The sequence below is a fragment of the Polistes fuscatus genome, unplaced genomic scaffold (genome assembly GCF_010416935.1).
Source record: "Polistes fuscatus isolate 324 unplaced genomic scaffold, CU_Pfus_HIC Scaffold7, whole genome shotgun sequence".
In the NCBI taxonomy this organism is placed as follows: Eukaryota; Metazoa; Arthropoda; class Insecta; order Hymenoptera; family Vespidae; genus Polistes; species Polistes fuscatus.
Genome location: NW_025113151.1, coordinates 405149 through 424281, shown reverse-complemented (window position 1 = coordinate 424281; position 19133 = coordinate 405149). Strand labels below are relative to the sequence as shown.

The 19133-nt window shown below is 31.4% G+C and overlaps 7 protein-coding genes and 1 long non-coding RNA gene across 18 annotated transcripts; 5 read left to right on the top strand and 3 right to left on the bottom strand.

The window, feature by feature from the left end:
• The first annotated feature begins 963 nt into the window (after positions 1 to 963).
• Positions 964 to 4711, top strand: LOC122524062 (poly [ADP-ribose] polymerase). Its single transcript, XM_043646124.1, has 5 exons — positions 964 to 1331; positions 1506 to 1647; positions 1730 to 2259; positions 2325 to 2530; positions 2615 to 4711. Exons 1-5 carry the CDS (start codon positions 1221 to 1223, stop codon positions 4581 to 4583), a joined length of 2958 nt encoding a protein of 985 aa, XP_043502059.1. The 5' UTR covers positions 964 to 1220; the 3' UTR covers positions 4584 to 4711.
• A 174-nt stretch (positions 4712 to 4885) lies between these two features.
• LOC122524063 (eukaryotic translation initiation factor 3 subunit I) lies at positions 4886 to 6417 on the bottom strand. The gene is made up of 5 exons (XM_043646125.1): positions 6308 to 6417; positions 5889 to 6135; positions 5518 to 5798; positions 5238 to 5438; positions 4886 to 5155 (listed from the first exon to the last, which is right to left on the bottom strand). The coding sequence occupies exons 1-5, from the start codon at positions 6308 to 6310 to the stop codon at positions 4907 to 4909; spliced, it is 981 nt and encodes a 326-aa protein (XP_043502060.1). The 5' UTR covers positions 6311 to 6417; the 3' UTR covers positions 4886 to 4906.
• Positions 6418 to 6792: 375 nt separating this feature from the next.
• Positions 6793 to 10169, top strand: LOC122523978 (ornithine decarboxylase 1-like). Of its 6 annotated transcripts, none has more exons than XM_043645986.1 (9): positions 6793 to 7262; positions 7499 to 7776; positions 7841 to 7917; positions 8009 to 8181; positions 8258 to 8567; positions 8648 to 8887; positions 8964 to 9175; positions 9488 to 9565; positions 10059 to 10169. In XM_043645986.1, exons 2-8 carry the CDS (start codon positions 7593 to 7595, stop codon positions 9528 to 9530), a joined length of 1239 nt encoding a protein of 412 aa, XP_043501921.1. In that variant the 5' UTR covers positions 6793 to 7262; positions 7499 to 7592; the 3' UTR covers positions 9531 to 9565; positions 10059 to 10169. The 6 variants fall into 6 exon arrangements, with proteins under 6 accessions (XP_043501921.1, XP_043501919.1, XP_043501920.1 ...); XM_043645984.1 differs by having other exon boundaries at positions 8964 to 9191; XM_043645985.1 differs by lacking the exon at positions 10059 to 10169 and having other exon boundaries at positions 9488 to 9708.
• Positions 9984 to 11934, top strand: LOC122523977 (ornithine decarboxylase 1-like). The gene is made up of 7 exons (XM_043645983.1): positions 9984 to 10328; positions 10393 to 10469; positions 10561 to 10733; positions 10810 to 11119; positions 11198 to 11437; positions 11527 to 11735; positions 11806 to 11934. The coding sequence occupies exons 1-7, from the start codon at positions 10145 to 10147 to the stop codon at positions 11864 to 11866; spliced, it is 1254 nt and encodes a 417-aa protein (XP_043501918.1). The 5' UTR covers positions 9984 to 10144; the 3' UTR covers positions 11867 to 11934.
• Positions 11935 to 11967: 33 nt separating this feature from the next.
• Positions 11968 to 15338, bottom strand: LOC122523976 (dipeptidase 1-like). 5 transcript variants are annotated; one of them, XM_043645980.1, is made up of 11 exons: positions 15109 to 15338; positions 13922 to 14078; positions 13702 to 13864; positions 13338 to 13621; positions 13200 to 13257; positions 12952 to 13128; positions 12751 to 12841; positions 12581 to 12656; positions 12350 to 12500; positions 12138 to 12253; positions 11968 to 12046 (listed from the first exon to the last, which is right to left on the bottom strand). In XM_043645980.1, the coding sequence occupies exons 2-11, from the start codon at positions 14044 to 14046 to the stop codon at positions 11983 to 11985; spliced, it is 1305 nt and encodes a 434-aa protein (XP_043501915.1). In that variant the 5' UTR covers positions 14047 to 14078; positions 15109 to 15338; the 3' UTR covers positions 11968 to 11982. The 5 variants fall into 5 exon arrangements, with proteins under 5 accessions (XP_043501915.1, XP_043501917.1, XP_043501916.1 ...); XM_043645982.1 differs by lacking the exon at positions 15109 to 15338 and adding an exon at positions 14648 to 14706; XM_043645981.1 differs by lacking the exon at positions 15109 to 15338 and adding an exon at positions 14415 to 14504.
• On the top strand, positions 12954 to 13926 carry LOC122523980. The gene is made up of 3 exons (XR_006305423.1): positions 12954 to 13045; positions 13218 to 13602; positions 13722 to 13926. It is a non-coding gene; the product is annotated as an uncharacterized LOC122523980 (long non-coding RNA).
• Positions 15339 to 15455: 117 nt separating the features above from the next.
• LOC122523979 (homologous-pairing protein 2 homolog) lies at positions 15456 to 17239 on the top strand. 2 transcript variants are annotated; one of them, XR_006305422.1, is made up of 3 exons: positions 15456 to 15633; positions 15729 to 16953; positions 17027 to 17239. XR_006305422.1 is itself a non-coding variant. In XM_043645991.1 (2 exons), the coding sequence occupies exons 1-2, from the start codon at positions 15481 to 15483 to the stop codon at positions 16179 to 16181; spliced, it is 606 nt and encodes a 201-aa protein (XP_043501926.1). In that variant the 5' UTR covers positions 15456 to 15480; the 3' UTR covers positions 16182 to 17239. The 2 variants fall into 2 exon arrangements, 1 of the variants encoding a protein (XP_043501926.1); XM_043645991.1 differs by having other exon boundaries at positions 15729 to 17239.
• LOC122524195 (venom metalloproteinase 3-like) lies at positions 16182 to 19062 on the bottom strand. The gene is made up of 12 exons (XM_043646325.1): positions 18980 to 19062; positions 18689 to 18903; positions 18531 to 18620; positions 18255 to 18453; positions 18067 to 18172; positions 17849 to 17978; positions 17625 to 17779; positions 17267 to 17316; positions 17066 to 17192; positions 16846 to 16992; positions 16648 to 16780; positions 16182 to 16571 (listed from the first exon to the last, which is right to left on the bottom strand). Exons 1-12 carry the CDS (start codon positions 19026 to 19028, stop codon positions 16446 to 16448), a joined length of 1527 nt encoding a protein of 508 aa, XP_043502260.1. The 5' UTR covers positions 19029 to 19062; the 3' UTR covers positions 16182 to 16445.
• Positions 19063 to 19133: the final 71 nt, after the last annotated feature.

Sequence of the window (19133 nt, the reverse complement as noted above, 5' to 3'; positions counted from 1 at the left end):
AAACAAAAATATGAATACAAAGTGGAGAATTGAATTTGTTAGCGTATAATACAAAACATATATCTACATTTATATATGTATACGTATAATATATCTAAAGCAATATTATATATATACATATATACATATATAAAAGGAAAATAAAATATTTAAAAAATCACAGGAAGTAATTATAGCGTAGCGATAGATAGTGTGTTTGCGAGAAGAAACGATTCTCTCTTGTAATACGCTAACTCGATAAAAATAGGCTTATAATGGATATGTAGATAGTTGTTAAAGGAAAACAAAAAAAGAAACAAGAGAAGTAACGGGTTTAATTTAATAATTTCAATTTAATCCTAATCATTTTTGTACGTTACAGTAGGTAATAATTTTAGATGAAAAACTGTATTCAGTAAATGAAGAAGGATACCATAAGTGCGTTTTTGCACTCTAAGGCTGTATTATTTAAACTCTACGCTGCTTGCTTGCCATTTATATGGCACAAGCTATGTTGGTCAAACTGAGAAACACATTCATAGACATAATTACAGAAATATATAGTTTACTGTAATAATTTGTACAATATTATATGATGACAAAAATAAAGTGTACCAACATTGTATTACAACCCTTTTTTTTTTGTTCTTCTGAATTTTATCAATAGCTTCAGTTGAAAATCAATACTTATAGTTAGTCAAAAAAATTGTTATGTTGCAATTAATATATTTTATGTAAGTTATATATAAATTTATGAAAAAGTCTATATATATATATATATGTAGCATATAGATGTCTCGTTGTCAAAAGAACAACAATGGAACAAGTGGAACAATTCAAATTTGAATTTACGCGCGCAAATATTTTGTAAATTAATTGGAACGAATTAACGTGAATTAGCCAATAATTTAACAAATCATCATCTTGAATATGATCGATTATCTAATCGATTTATCGAAAGCAATTATGCTTTTTGCAAAGAATGTTTAAAAGTTTATCCATTCTTTCTTAAGTATATACACGAAGTATATAGAAAAAACGTCACTTCCTGTGACGCTTTATTTGTAAGAACTGTGAATTAAGAAAATTTCGAAAATCGACGTTTGCCGGATGCACTATTGAGTAATATCTGCTAATGTAGTGCATTCCTCTATTCGCCAACTAATAATATTTGCCATTGTGTTGTTGTCTATGTTCCTAATTTAATTGTTTCTTGTTGAGTGTTTTTAAAAAAGGAAACAATGACGGATTTACCATATCTTGTCGAATATGCTAAAAGTTCTCGTTCCTCGTGTAAAAACTGTCATTCTTCCATTATGAAAGATTCTTTAAGAATTGCTACTGTCGTACAAGTACGTAGAATTTGGTTAAATTTTTATTTTTCCTTTGACAAAGAAAATTTTGTCATTCAACAATTTAGAATTTAATCGAATATTGAAAATGTATCGTATGTATATATTATATTTGTCCTAATCTCTTTTCAATGAATAAGTATACGTCAAACTATCAATTTGTTTCATTTGCAGAGTCCGGTATTCGATGGGGCAATTACCAAGTGGTATCATCCAAACTGCTTTTTTTTAAAGCAACGTCCAAAGTCAAGCGCTGATATAGCAAATTTTGATGGTATCCGTTGGGAAGATCAACAAGATATTAAAAAAAATATAGGTTAAATGCTCTTTATTGAATTTCATTCTTTACAAAGTAATTGTAAGTAATTTTAATTTGGACATTTTGTTGGATATTTTAGAACAAGCTGGTAAACTTCCAGCGCCGGCTAAGAAAGGTAAGAAGCGTGGTAAAGGTGCAGATGTATCTACCGATTTTTCAATAGAATATGCCAAGTCTAGCAGAGCTATGTGCAGAGGTTGCGAAGAAAAAATATTGAAAGAAGAAATAAGAATTTCAAAAAAAGATTTTGAAAGCGAAGAAGCAAGAAGATATGGCGGTCTAGATAGATGGTATCATCTGGAATGTTTTGTTAAGCTCAGAAATGAACTTGAATTTTTTGATCAAGCCGACTCCCTTGCTGGTTTCAAATCTTTGTCTAAAGACGATCAGGCCAATGTAAAAAAGAAATTGCCTAAAATTAGCAATGAAAATGTACCAGCTGTAAAGAAATGTAAGGAAGAACCCGAAGATATGGAAGAGGAAAATAAACTTAAAGAACAAAATAAACAAATATTTGCAATGAGAGATACTTTATCTTCGCTTAATAAGACAGAACTCATAGAGATTTTAGAAATGAACAAGCAACAAGTACCGCAAGGCGTTTCTGCGGTATGTATTACTATTGGCATCTAGACTAAGAATAATAAGTAATAAAACTGAGTTTATTTGTCCAGATTTTGGACTTTACGTCCGACTTATTAATCTTTGGAGCTTTAAAACCATGTCCAAAATGTAAGGGGCAATTGGTATACGTTTCGGGTCTTGGTTACAAATGCACCGGAGACTTGACAGAATGGACAAAATGCGAATACGTTACTCAAGATCCTAAGAGACAGAAATGTTCCATTCCAGAGGATTTAAAGAATACTTATAAAGCTTTGTAAGTTTGTCGCGTTTATTATGCGTTTGCGATATTACTTATATACGTATATTTACATATGTAATTTATATATTATATTAATAGGGCTTTCAAACCAAAAGTTGTTAAGAGATTGATCAAAGTTACCGCGCCATCGACGTCTAGCGCTGTTAAAAAAGAAAACGACGACGTCGATGCTGGACCAAAAATACAAACAAACCCAAGACCATTGAAGAACATGCAATTTGTGATATTAGGTAGTACAGAAAAAAGCAAAGAAGTGTTGAAAAAAGAAATAGCTCTTTTAGGAGGTGCTGTGACAACAAAAATACATGAAGATTTGGCAGCTGTTATTTCTAATCCAAAAGAAATTAAAAAAATGAATAAAAGAATGGAAGACGCGAAGGTGTTGGATATACAAGTAGTTTCCGAAGATTTTGTTGAAGAAGCAAAGGATTATACAGAACTTGCAATTGCATTAATTAAAAAGAAAACTATTTCCGATTGGGGGGGTGACGTTAAAAATCGTCTTGCTAAGGTTATAGAAAAGTCGGGTTCGTCCAAAAGTAAAAGTAAAAGTAAATTTGAAAAATCTTTTTCCGGGAAAGTGAAATTACAAGTTAAGGGAGGTGGTACCGTCGATCTGGATAGCGGATTAGAAGATTGCGCGCATGTTTATCAAAACGGAAAAAATAAATATACCGCAACGTTAGGAATTACGGATATCCAAGCTAAGAAAAACAGTTATTACAAATTACAAATTTTGAAACACGATATACTTAGTAAATATTGGTTGTTTAGAAGCTGGGGTAGAATAGGTACTACCATCGGCGATACAAAATTGGAAGATATGCCTTTAAAAGATTGTATAGAGAAGTTTGAACAACTTTATGAAGAAAAATCTGGCAATAATTGGCATAATAGGAAACATTTTGTCAAAGTACCGCATAAATTGTATCCCATTGATATAGATCAAGGAGACGAGGAAGATAACAAATTATTAGAATCCGACATAAAAAGTAATTTAGAAAAGCCTATCCAAGATCTGATGAGGCTTATATTTAATGTAGAAAACATGAGAAAAGTTATGTTGGAGTTTGAAATAGATATGGATAAAATGCCGCTTGGTAAAATATCTAAAAAACAAATTCAAAAAGCCTATTCCGTATTAACAGAATTGCAAGAATTAGTTGCAACGAGTATTCCCGAACGCACTACGCTTATAGATGCATCTAATAGATTTTATACCTTAATACCACATAATTTTGGAGTTTCTGGACCTAAGATATTAGAAACGGTTGAAGAAATAAAAATGAAATGCGAAATGTTGGAAGCATTACTTGAAATGGAAATAGCGTATAGTTTGCTTCACAATAATACGGACGAAAAGAAAAATCCACTAGACGCTCATTACGAGCAATTGAAAACAAAGATAGAAGTACTGGATAAATCGAGCAAAGATTTTGAAGTAATTAAACAATATGTTAAGAATACACACGCGGCAACTCATAGTCATTACGAATTAGAAATCGACGATGTTTTCGTTATAAAAAGACAAGGAGAAGATCAAAGATACAAACCATTTAAAAAATTGCCCAACAAAAAATTACTTTGGCACGGATCTAGGACAACCAATTTTGCTGGAATATTGTCTCAGGGACTTAGAATAGCGCCACCAGAAGCACCCGTCACTGGTTACATGTTTGGCAAAGGTATCTACTTTGCCGATATGGTATCAAAGTCAGCCAATTATTGTTGCACCAATACCCAAAACCCGACAGGATTGTTACTGTTATGCGAAGTTGCTTTAGGCAATATGTATGAAAGGTACGAAGCAGATTACATTGAAAAATTACCAAAAGATAAACATTCCACGATGGGAAGGGGACAAACGCAACCAGATCCAAGCATCGTTCATAAAATGGATGATAGCGTAGAAGTTCCATACGGTCCTCCTGTGCAGGCTAAACTTAATAAAAAATCGGCATTGTTGTACAACGAATATATCGTATACGATACGGCTCAAGTGAAAGCTCGTTATTTAGTCAAGATGAATTTTAAATACAAAATGTAATTATTATACATTGCTATACACTCGCTATCCTGATTGATATAATAATTGGTATAACTTGTTACATATTATTAAATCAATTTATTCCTCCAGCTACCTCCGATAGGACAAATAATAGTTAACGAACATTACATTTTCTTTTTCTTGTCCTTGTCTTACCATAATTGAATAATTATTTCATTATTTCGTACCAGTAATTTTGTATTATTTAAAAATGTTTGTAACACATTTCAGAAAGAAAATAATTGAGATAAATTTTTTGTAATAAAAATATTCATATGAAATATCAATTACAGTCATGTCTATTCCTTTTTCAAATAATTTAATTAATATTCAAAATGGAAATCAAAATAGGATTGATCGAATGTATTAATACGAATATAACCATCTTCTCCTCCGGTCGACATACTCTTGCCATTGGGATGGAATGCTAAAGAATTGATTGGACCAAAGTGACCCTTTAAACGTGCGAATTCTTCTTCAAATACAAGATGGAAGAAACGAGAATCGAATTTTCCTTGTCTAGCCGACGTAGTTGTTACATCCATAGCATCTTGACCACCACCTAAGACTACCTATAATCAAAATATTAATCAAATTATTAACATTTCAATGCTGCAATTTCATTTTCAAGAAGAAATTGGAAATAAAACTTACGTGATCCAGAATTGGAGATATCGTAGCAGAGTTGACTGGTCTCTCTGTTTTATAAGTTTTCAATAGAACCAACGATTCACTGTCAAATAATTTAGCCATATTATCTTTGGATGCAGTGACAAACATAGTTCCATCTTTATTAAATTGCATATCATTGATTTGAGATTTGTGACCTTTAGTACTGGTCAACTTTTTCCCCATCTGTTCAAGAACATTCATTATTTTGTTTCAATCGAATATATATAATATGAAAGAAATCGTATATATAAAAACGACATACTCTCACGTCCCAAAGAGTAATTTCACCATCTTCGTGACCTGTAATTATGGTTTCGTCCAAGGCACCCCACAATATAGCAGAAATCCTTGGTCCAGGAACAGAGATCCTAGATATTGCATGTTCTTGCGACATGTTAGTATCGACATTTCTAATGTCCATTATAAACATTTCACACTGATGACCTAAAGCTTTATCGGTAGAATAAACGGCGAGATTTGACGAATAACTGAAACCGCATGTTCTTACAGAGCTATTTGTTTCTAGTTGTCCAATTTCTTTTCCTAAAAAAAAAAACATTCAATATTATTTTTCAATAGCAATTTAAATCGATCTAGAGGAAAACGATAAGAAAGAAAAAAATGGATACAAACCAGATTCACAATCCCATACTCTTAATGTATTATCACCACTTCCAGATAAAAATCTAGTTGTATCCCAATTAACATCTATACACCATACCGAACCATTATGTCCATTAAAAGTTCCAAGACGTTCTCCATTCAAAGAATACCACACATTTGGTTTCTTATCCTTGCTAGCAGAGAAAACTAAATCACCTTCTCTGTTATATTTTATTTTGGTAATGGCACGTTCGTGTCCATGCAACATTAAAGGTTTCTGAAAGAAATTGTGAAAAGAAATCAATATATAAAATAAATTATTTGATTTGTTTGTAAGGTTATTAACGTGTAATATTGAATGTTACACATTCAAATATTATGTACATGCGCAAAATATATTAAAATATATAAATATTTGTTAACTTCTACATATATTGAAAATAACTAACCATATTTATAGGTAGAAATTTTTTATTAGTAAAAGAAGGAATAAAGATTATCTCTATTGCCCCTTCTGTAAGCACGTTTAACGACAATTAATATCTTCACTGGGAATAAACCATGAAGTATAAAATCATTAGTTTTGTTCACTTTATTACAAGGAATAGACTTGAAAATATTTCTTCTCTATTATGTTTAAAAGACTCGACGAGCCAATCATAATTTTTTTAGATTATGCCATCTTCCAATGACATTTAACAGAAAACAACCAATCAACCAACCAAGCTCATAGGAATTTTCTTGCCATTTTCTTAATGCATTATCTATGCAATGGAAATGTGAGTAAATATAGATATATATATATATATATTCTAACTACTATTCTACTAATTCTATAAGAAAAATTCTTTTTTATTTATATACTATTTTTATAATTATAACATAGTTATATAGATTATTGTACCATTCATTTCTTAAGGTTGGCAATGAAAATTTAAAAATGGCAGATTCCCTGACGTTCAAAAAAATAGTCGTTCGTTATCGTGCTCTGCTTTAAGTTAATTATTATTTAATTATAAGAGTATATATAGTTTTTAAGAAAATGACTGTTAACACGTAACAATGCCAAATTATTTGTTCGTAATTAAATTAAAAATTAACATTGTTAAATTATATTGATAATATTTGTAAAAGACCCTTGTCATTAAACAAAATGGAATTATTGATATAATTACCTTATACGTATTTGTATCTCTATATTTTTAGTATGTTTGTCTATTTAATAAATCAGTTTTATATGCAGACTGAGATAAATGTCGATGTACAGCTACAGCTGCGCAAACAGCTGATAGTAAAGAGATTTCTATGTGGTTACTATGAAAGATACTGTCTGTTATTAACTATCTTTAAATGGGTCGTTCAGTCGTTCCTACGACCCATATCGAGAAATTGTTCCACTTTCTGGTAAGTCATCTTTTTCCTATTAGAAATTTAAAATTTTTAAAAACTTTCATATTTTTCTCGTAAATTGATTTTTCAAGCAGGCTCATATGATGCGCAAACAAGCGGTATTATCACTGTACTCACTGCACTCTAAATACAGATATAAATAGTTAATTAATACAAATTATCATTGAGTAAATAGAAATTGAGATCATATTCAATGCTTATCTTCTTCTTCTTCTTTTTCTTTCTGTTAGGACTTCGTCCTGTAATGCTTATCAATGATATAAAAACAAGTGGTTCATCGAAACAAAAGAGAATTCATACTATATGGAATAGAATATATTAAACATGTCTTTAATTAACGTCAACGAAATAAAGATTTACGAGGACCAAGTCAAAGAGCATGACATTTTAAAACAAATCATTGCTGCTCGTGATCAAGAAGATGCATTTTACATATTAGATCTCGGTGATATCATTAAAAAGCATAGAAATTGGCTGGAAAAAATGCCAAGAGTTGTGCCACACTTTGGTAAGGCTTAAAAACATATTCTTTTCACTTATTCTTTAACGTTGCGACAATGTTTTATTTTTAGCTATAAAATGTAATCCTGATCCAATGGCGATTAAGATTTTAGCTGCTATGAACGCGAGTTTCGATTGCGCCTCGCAGGTAATCGTTTTATTTTTTCTATATATTACATATATTCTATTCTTTAAACTTTTTTATGCAATAATATTGTATCAGTCATTTAATGTTGTAGCAAGAAATTGAACAAGTTATGCAGTATGGTGTAACACCGGATAAAATAATTTTTGCAAATCCAACAAAGTGTCCGTCTCATATCAAATTTGCCAAAAGCGTTGGCGTGGATAAAATGACAGTTGACAACGAATTAGAGCTTTTAAAAATAAAAAATCTGTTTCCTGAAGCAAAGTAAGTTAATTGAACTTTATATTCTTACGTCGTTTTACATCGAATCAACAATTCATTGAAGTGTTATTATTAACAGAATAATTATTCGCTTTCGATGCGACGGTAATTCTAATAACCCTCAATTTATCAGCCTTGGAGTCAAATTTGGGTGCGATCCAGGCGACGAAGCAAACAAATTAATACAATTTAGCAAGAATTTAGGTTTAACTTTACATGGATTTAGTTTTCACGTTGGTAGCCCATGTTACGATTTCAATGCGTACGCGTATGGAATTAAAATATGCAAGAAATTGATTACTTTCGCTAAATCGATAGAATGTAAAGATATCCAATTAATAGATATCGGCGGTGGCTTCCCAGGGGAAAGTGGGTTTCAAATCGACGAGGTCTGTTTAATATTATGTATTTATACATAAATTTATTTGTAAGATATATATGATTAATAATTGTCCTCTTATTTTTATAGTTTTCTCATATAATTAATGACGCTATTGAAGAAATAGATCCTAGCATACAAGTTATAAGCGAACCAGGTAGATACTACGTGACATCAGCATTTACTTTGGCTGCTTACTTACATTCTAAAAAAACTATGTTAGAGGAAAAGGGTCTAAGACATGTGTACTACATTAATTGCGGAGTGTATAGTGGGTTTATAGAAGAATTGTTGAATTTGAATTCGCGTCATCCAATTTCATTGTTCAATGTATATAATCATTGTGTTATTTTGAGAATGATTCTATTTATTTTTTTATAGAAGGTTTGAAGATAATTTGTTCCAGCAGCCTGTATCCGATGAAAAATATTCTTCCACTTTATGGGGACAGACTTGCGATTCCTACGACTGTATCATCAAAGATTCATTCCTGCCAGAATTTCAAATAGGAGATTGGCTTGTATGGAGCGACATGGGTGCATACACAATTTCTCTATCTTCTACATTTAATGGTTTTATGCTGCCACAAGTTCATCCTTTTATCAGAAAAAGTCAATGGTATCTATATGTAAATGTAATGTATGTGGGTGATCAAATAACTATACCCACTTCTAATATCTCACTTATTTTATGTTTTTTTGGAGGAAAAATGCTCAAAAAAAGCGTTTTTGTGTTAAAAAATGTAATTACGAATATACTTATAAAGACGATTTAAAAAATGTAGAATACTTTCTCCCATTAAGATGTGTACCTTTAAATAGCGTAACGTAACTAATAACGTAAATCCTGTCCTGAACATTTTTCCCCAAAAAAACAAAAATAACAAAAATATTAGAGATGGGGTAATATAATATAATAATTTATTTTCAGGCAAGATTTTTGTGCCATTACCAGATGTAACGTTAACAATTGATTGAATTTCAACGAGAAAAACTATCTTTGATTAAGGTATTATATCATACTTTTAATATGTACCACGCCAACTTTTATCTAATACATTTATGTATTTGACTCGTTTAACTATATATGTTTTTTTTTGAAATTTATAATTGACATTTTCTAAAAGTAATAAACGTTCTTTATTACTCGTCTTCACTTGATGTCTTATTCCTGGTAGATATTAAATATATGTAATGCAATAACAATGACTGACTGTACTAGAAACTAACATGTCGTATTATCATTAAATGAAATAACATTGTATTTACTCTATAACAAATAATGCTTATAATTATCTATAAAGAAAAGTGGCTCATTACAACAATTGTGAAAATTTTAAAGAATGACTTGCATTCATTAGTTCCTTTAGAACTTCCAAGTACTATTTACTATTTCAATTATGTTAGTTAATAGTACTTTTCCGAAGGACATCTATTTTAATCTTTTTAAATAATACGTTGTATCAATAATTAAAGGTAATTGTTCGTACTTTCACTGATAGCACACCTTGTTAGTACTTATACCAGTTTATAAGTCACCGGCTTGTTCAAACTAAGGACGTACATTATTTCACATAATATGTAAAAAATGTCTTTAATTAACGTCAACGAAATAAAGATTTACGAGGACCAAGTCAAAGAGCATGACATTTTAAAACAAATCATTGCTGCTCGTGATCAAGAAGATGCATTTTACATATTAGATCTCGGTGATATCATTAAAAAGCATAGAAATTGGCTGGAGAAAATGCCAAGAGTTGTGCCACACTTTGGTAAGGCTTAAAAACATATTCTTTTCACTTATTCTTTAACGTTGCGACAATGTTTTATTTTTAGCTATAAAATGTAATCCTGATCCAATGGCGATTAAGATTTTAGCTGCTATGAACGCGAGTTTCGATTGCGCCTCGCAGGTAATCGTTTTATTTTTTCTATATATTACATATATTCTATTCTTTAAACTTTTTTATGCAATAATATTGTATCAGCCATTTACTGTTGTAGCAAGAAATTGAACAAGTTATGCAGTATGGTGTAACACCGGATAAAGTAATTTTTGCAAATCCAACAAAGTGTCCGTCTCATATCAAATTTGCCAAAAGCGTTGGCGTGGATAAAATGACAGTTGACAACGAATTAGAGCTTTTAAAAATAAAAAATCTGTTTCCTGAAGCAAAGTAAGTTAATTGAACTTTATATTCTTACGTCGTTTTACATCGAATCAACAATTCATTGAAGTGTTATTATTAACAGAATAATTATTCGCTTTCGATGCGACAGTAACTCTAATCTCACCCAATTTATTAATCTTGGAATCAAATTTGGGTGCGATCCAGGCGACGAAGCAAATAAATTAATACAATTTAGCAAGAATTTAGGTTTAACTTTGCACGGATTTAGTTTTCACGTTGGTAGCCCATGTAACGATTTCAATGCGTACGCGTATGGAATTGAAATATGTAAGCAATTGATTACTTTCGCTAAATCGATAGGATGTAAAGATATCAAGTTAGTAGATATCGGCGGTGGCTTCCCAGGGGAAAGTGAGTTTCCAATTGACGAGGTCTGTTTAATATATGTATTTATATATATAAATTTATATGTAAGATATATATGATCAATTGTCTTCTTATTTTTATAGCTTTCAAATGTGATTAATGAAGCAATAGAAAAATTAGATCCTGGTATACAAGTTATAAGCGAACCAGGTAGATATTACGTGATGTCAGCATTTACTTTAGCTTCTTACTTACATTCTAAAAGAACTATAACCGATGAAAATGGTCCGAGACATATGTATTTTGCCAATTGCGGAGTATTTAGTGGATTTATAGAAGAATTGTTGAACTTATGTTCGCGTCATCCAATTTCACTGTTCGGTGTATGTAATTGATATACTCTATTGATCATTATTTCATTTATTTTTAATGTCTATCTAAAGGTGTATCATAATAAATTAATCGATTGCAGCCTGTATCCGATAAAAAATATCCTTCCATTTTATGGGGGCCGACTCTTGATTCTTACGACTGTATCATCAAAGATGCGTTATTACCAGAATTTCAAATAGGAGATTGGCTTGTTTGGAGCAACATGGGTGCATACACTGCTTCCTTAGCTTTTAAATTTAACGGATTTGAGCCACCAGTAGTTTATCCATTTATCAGAAAAAGTCAATGGTTAATATAAATATAATAGATTTTTATTTTTCAAATATTATAATATCATATCATAAATATTGTTTTTCAGGAAAGAGTTTTGTGACATTACCAGATATAACATGAACTGTTGGCTGTATAAATTGGAATAAACGAGAAACCTGATATTTCTAATATAATGCAAGAATGTACCATATATTAAAAACACTTATTAATTGTATCTGTCTTGTTAAATTCGAAAATATACATTTTCTTTTTCCTAATAATATTATTGAGTCGGTTTAGGTGGTGCAGTGGAATTGTCAATATTCGTAGAAAATATCTCATTCCATCTGTAAAAAGAAAAAAGAAGAAGAAGAAGAAATTGGTATGAAAATAATTTTCTATGAACGACAAATCGAAGCAAATTTCAAACTTATTTACTCTTTTGCAGTTTGACATGATCCTGGTTCAAGTCCAGCATTCTTTTGCGCTTCGAACAAATCTTGTGCATTTATAATATCTTCGATAGGCGGAATCGACGACATTGAATTACGTACCTTTTTTCAAAGACAATAATTCATATTTCATTTAACGGAAGACAAGAATGAAAATCTCTATAATATAATATTTAACGAATATTATAATTATCATACCATTTCTACTTTTGTCATAACTCTGATAAAATTTCTTCCAGCTAATTTTTCCAAATCTTCTCTACTCCATTCCGGCTCTCCTTCATGCTGTCCATACAAACGTTCGAACAAGGAAGGGTACTTTGATACGTCTTCTAAGCCTTCAGGTACTCTGAAAATATTTCAAATATCATAATATCATTTATAAGTAATCACTACTATATCGTATATTATGATATATTATTTACTGACGCATTTACGCCATCATAATCGGCGCCAATACCCACGTAATTTACTCCAACGATTTTTCTAATATAATTAATATGATCTGAAAAATATGAAAAAGAAGTAGAATTGATCATGAAATTTGATTCGTGAAAATGACGTTTATATTATTCTTTTTTCTAAAATATATATCCTACCTACGACGTCTTGCATAGTTGCATTTCTGGATGTATTGCAATTAATAAATTGCGAGTAAAAATTCACCATAACGATACCTTCATTTTCCCCCTGTTGATAAAGTAGAAAATGATTGAATACGAATAACGAAGTATATATATATATATATATATATATATCTGTACTTTGTAAAATTATTTAATCATTAGAAAGTGACTTACAACCAAGCGCAGGACGTCGTCGGGAACATTTCGATAATTATTACAAATACCAAATGCAGAGGAATGAGAAAATATAACGGGTGCTCTTGAAATAGTAAGAACTTGTCTCATAACATTGTGGGAAACGTGTGAGAGATCGATTAACATACCAAGACGATTCATTTCGTGAACGAATGTCTAAAAAACAATTGATTGTTTACACGTTACTATCTATTGAATTTCTTATGGCAAACAAATACTCATCATACTTTTCCAAATTCTGTTAGATTGTATAGATATCCGTCGTTAATGGGCGATGCATCAGCCCTAAGAGACAATAAATAAATAAATATATAGATCATTATATATAGAAAGGTATGATCTATTGATAATTCGGTCAGACTTACCAGGGTGTATGACAAGTATGCGTTAACGTGACGTAACGAACTCCCAATTCATAATAAATCCTCAAAATAGCCAAACTGGAGTCTAAAGAGTGACCACCCTCTACCCCGATCATCGATGCAATTCGACCACTTCTCCAAACAACTTCAATATCTTTGGCATATTTAACAAATTGCAAATGTTCTGGATAAAGATCTATAAATCTCTTGATCACGTCTATTTGCCGAAGCGTCAATTGTACCGCATCTTTATATTGAGAATTACACGGTACGTATGCAACCCAAAACTATTATAATGAGATAATAGTAAGTTAGTTAAACTATTATATTTGAATGAATTCGCATATTAATGAATAATATTACTCACTTGTCCACCAACTTTTCCAGCTTTTAAACGAGGTAAATCCGTGTAACAAGTTGGACATGCTTCTCTTCCCCAAACTGGATCATTAACGAGTAATTTTTCAAATGGGAATTCTTTTAAATTGTTATTTAATTTCTCGTACAAATTAAATGGTAAATCGTTGTGTCTAAAAGATTATTATCAATAAATTCAATCGTACAATATCGATCGAGATGATACGTACCCATCGATAAGAGGTGCCAAATCTAATACATCGCTACCTTTCAATTTATTTGCATTTAATCCAACGGATAAGCCAATGATCAATAATAAAATTGATAAAAAAACTGCTACGTTAATATACAACATTCTTCCGGTCAAATATTTAGAGATGAAATTTTCTACAAAATAATTTTAATACAAAATATTATATAAATAATATATAATTGCAAGTGGCGGGGGATGAGATTCGTTAAAAAACGATTTAACACCGATTACTGCAAATCGTTGTCTCTAATTAAATTGATTACGATATAGATTATATATATTTGAAGAAAAATATCATTATGTATGATGAGATATGTACGTGGATCGATAGTTATTGCGAGATGCAAACTTATATCCCGATTGTACTTCATTTTATGTTAACAAAAAATAGTAGTTACGATTAATTATTATTAAATCACCCATTATTAACACATTCCAAGTGAAACCAGTTGAGAAATTGACTGTCTTACTAGAGATAACTCGCACAAATAACAGTTCGATATGTATCCTTCTTTATCTCCTCTGTCGGGATTCTGTTAGAGTATATACTTGGTGCTAATAGACTCTATGTACATATATACTGGGTAACTCTCTAATCGCAATAATGTTCTTTATGATTGCTTCATCGATTTATGAACGCAAATAAATAAATAAATCTAAGAAGAAGGAAGATTTACGTATTGAAGCAACGGGCTGCGCCTACCTCTTCGAGTACACCCCCCACCTATAGCATATGTAATTTAGTTAAGTCTCTATTATTAAGGGTACAATTATTGTACACTAGTAGTGTCTATTGTGAATTTACAAAAGGACTTTACACGTATCGCGAGCTCGGATGTTTTTCAAACTTTTCGCATTTGTAGGAGGGGATTATTCATTACACTCCAGGCGTTAAATGGCTGGCGTTTCATTTTATCTAATTTTTTATTGCTATTGTAAATGAAGGAGATATTCATTGCGGACGGAGTTATTGCCATTGTACATTGTTTGCATAACTTACTGTTAATCTTTTTTCCTAATTTCATCTCTCCCTACTCTTTTTGCATATATATATTTATCATGCAGTAATGTAATTTGCCAGATATACTATATATGTATATATATGTGTATATATATGTATATATATGTATATATATATATATGCAAGCAAATGTAATTACTTACGGAACTTGCTCCTTCTTCTTCTTCTTCTTCTATATTTGATGAATACAAGATGCGATCGAGACTGACAATGAGTGAGTCCATTCGAATTATGAATTATTGAATTTGCCTAATTGCAAAAGGGGAGTTGAAAGATAACAAAATATTGATATATTTATCTACAAATAAATAAATTGAAGATACGTTATCGATTATACGTGTGTGTTAAAATGAAGTAAGAGTGTGAGTGAAGTTGCAACTTTATCGACCAGTGTCGGTATTATAGGAAACTTATATATTTACAGATTTAATATCTATAATAGTTGCGAGATGGAGACTCCGTTCCCTTCTAGTTCATTTTTTGTCCAAACGGTTTGTAAACAGTGTTAAAAAATAATGGCTATGGATACCGTATACAAACATTTAAAAATTCGAAACAGACCTTACAGCGTGAACGATATAGTGTTAAATTTACATAACGAATTTGGAAAGTCTGCCGTTCAAAAAGCTATAGATCACTTACTCGCGGAAGGAAAGATTTTTGAAAAAGTAAGTAGAAATAAATATAACATTGTAGACACATCGCATACTCTTACACACGAATATAATAGTATAATATTTGAATATTTCTTATATTTCATTAGGTATATGGAAAGCAAAAAGTTTATTGCGTCGTTCAAGACTCGACCAAGGATATAGAAGAATTAATGAGAATCGATAAGGAATTACAAGTGCATGCAAACGAAGTAGAGACCAGGTATCAAGAGCTTGAGAAAGAGATAAAAACTCAAGAAACTTTGTTGACATCGTTAAAGTCATCTGTCACTCTCGAAGAAGCACGCCGAGAGAAAGTTTTGCTCGAAGAAAGTATTGAAGTTTTAGCCAACAAGTTAGATGTACTTGTCGCAACTACCGGAAGTACGGATTTAACCGAAACGAAAAAAAAAACGGAATCTTCCTTAGACGAATATTCTCGTGAATATCTTAAACGTAAAAGATTATGTACAGAATTAATAGACTGCATTCTGGAAAATTATCCTGGTACTAAAAGTGAATTATACGATGAAATAGGTATAGATCCAATGATTATTAAGTAATAAGACTAATAGGATATAAATATATTTTTCGTTGTTATCATGGGATAAGGATACAAAGGCACGACAATTCATTGCGTGCTGTTAAAGCGTCATCTTCCATTAGCCAAATAATTTGACAATCTCTTGAAGCTTAAATAATGGGTCGAAATGTTTAGACCAGGATTTTTTATCGTTGGATTTCATATAAGATCCTTCCAGGACGCACTTACCGTTGAGACAATACTGAAAAAAGAACAAATAATTAATTATAACAAACTAATTAGTCTAATGCGTTATACTTACAACTCCATCTCCGCAAGGAGAGCCTTCGGCTGCTGGAGCTATAGCTGTACACGCTCTCATAGTTCCTGGTACTAGACAATCTAATCTAATACAGGCGGTATGATCGGTCTGAAAAAATACCAATATTCGAATGTATTTAACTAGTTATGCTCGTATCTATATACGTATATTTTTGACAACTTACATTACACGCTCTTGTTCCTTGTCCGTGCACTTTTTTACATTGATAATCTAGCGACATTAATTTGCCAGGTAGAATTCGTGGTAACGGACGACCTCTGACGGGTTTATTATAAAGACATTTTGCTCTTTCTTCGCTGCAATAATAATACTCTTAGATATGTTACGAATAGGATATGAAATGGAAAAAAGGAAAGCTTACTTAAGGAATGTATAAAATGCGTGTATAGAACAGTTGGACCATTGAAATCCATTTTCATTGAGCAATAGTCCACTGGTCATGATGAAGCCGTCATCCGCCGAACAATTGGTAGCGTATTTTGGATTACCGTCGTGTCTGGCTCCGATTCTACAATTGTTATAATATTTTCTTCATAATTTAGATATATATTATAAGAATTTTCACAAAGATAGTAACGTACAGATGACCAACTTCATGAGCAGCTGGTATAATTCCGCTGAAACCACCATTGTCTTCTACGATACCAGCCATTTCGGAAGTTTTGTTATCGTCTTGTCTGTTACATGCTCCTGATACGTATGCGTAACCTGTGTAAATAAATACATCCAAATAAAATGTTGAATATTTAAAATAACGTAGAGGTACGAACAAGCTTACTTACCTAGCGTCGAATCATCGCAATAATCATCAAACATGTTGCATATATCTAATCTGAAAAAGGGTCAATATTTGTGTTTGTTCAATCATATATTTTTTATTTATTCGTCTTATTTTCTGTGCATATATTTATCTATATGTTACGGTCAATGTACTACGATCGCGAACGACGACGATAATTTGTCATCAAAATATACGCCACATCGCAACAATTCTTCTTCTTCTTCTTCTTCTTTTTCTGTTTTTTGATGTACGCTAATTAATAAGGAAAAAGTAAGCGATTATGATTTGAACTCATCCATCTCTATTTTTCTCTCTTGCCCGGAATATATACATTGATCGTAACATATATAAGTTCTTACTGCGTCATAGTGATCGCTATGTCGAAGAAACCAATTGGAAATCTTGTCTCTCGATAAATATAATCTCCCATTTCGCGTAAGGCTTTATCAACGTCTACCAGAAGCGATTCGCTTCCTAATCGATTTTTTTCCATGTACGGAGTTGCATTGTTATCCTGAAATGAAATATATCGAATTAATCTAACATACCTATTTAGAACTTGGAAAAAGAAAATGTAGCTCACCAAGGCTATAACTATACCAGCAATGTTGAATCGAATCCTTGGATTATTTAATAATCTGTATCTTAAATCGACACCGTTCCAAAATGAAAGGATGTATCTCATAGCGTGTTTCACGTTTCTGCCAACCAATCTGCGAACAGTTTTCAAGCTTATAAGTAATTTCGTTATACATATATAGGTATAATTATATTCGTCGAAAGAAATCATATTTTCCTTACGCATATTCGCTGTTGTCCATTATGATTAAAACTTCTGGATAGATAACATCTGGTACATTACGCTTTTCCTTTACTATGCTATCGTATTTCTTTGAATTCGTTAATTCTGCAAATGTTGTATCATAAATAAATCGATCGGATTGTTAGAATTTACGGCGTAAGTGATTGACGTTCAATTTGGAACTTACTAAAATCTTTATATTTTTTTTTCTTCGATTCCGGTACTCGATAAATAACGTGATGATAAGTATAAGCGAGCTCGTCATTTTCAGTTACATTTTCAGTATGACGAGGCTCGTATGAATTATCTCCGTTGTAAAGTATGCCTTTTAAAATTCGTTCAGGTATAGATCGAATGATCGTATTGGTAATACCAATAATTCCGTCCTCGAAAGAAAATTTCATCGAATATTTCATTGTTATTCTTTTGTATGTATACTGTATAGCGTATAGTTGTTACTTACGAGCACCAATCTTTTATTAGCATCCAACTTCATCAGTATCGACGCCGTATTATTCATATCGTGAAATGTATTACCTAGATTTCGCATGGCCTGCAAGAAATGTCGAAAATATCGAAAATATTTCATATTTCGTTGATAAGTCAAGAAAAATGTCTACTTACATTCGGTATTAGAGTATATTTCAATCCTTCGGGATAATCTGGATCGGAGGACACAGTCCAAACAGGGGTGCGCGTGCTGGCAAGTATTCCCTCCGTAGGATATAGATACAATTTAATGTTTTGATCGAATGCTTTTAATTGTATTTCTTGACTATTCTCCAAACTTCTTCGGTGAGCGGTGTGTTTTATTGGAACGACCTCGTAATGCGGTACTGTAGTTCATTTATTACTTATATTAACGATGTTTCTTTCTTTTTTGTCGAGTTAAGTTGAAAAATATTCAAATACCTTGTTCGTGATTCGTGTGAAACACTCCCATTACTTCTTCCGGTGTCATGTATTCGTGAAGCTTGAAATTCAAACCAAACGATTGATTACAGATTGCATTCAATTTTGAAGAAGTTATTTAAAAATATGAAATAAATACTTTTTTACATTGTAC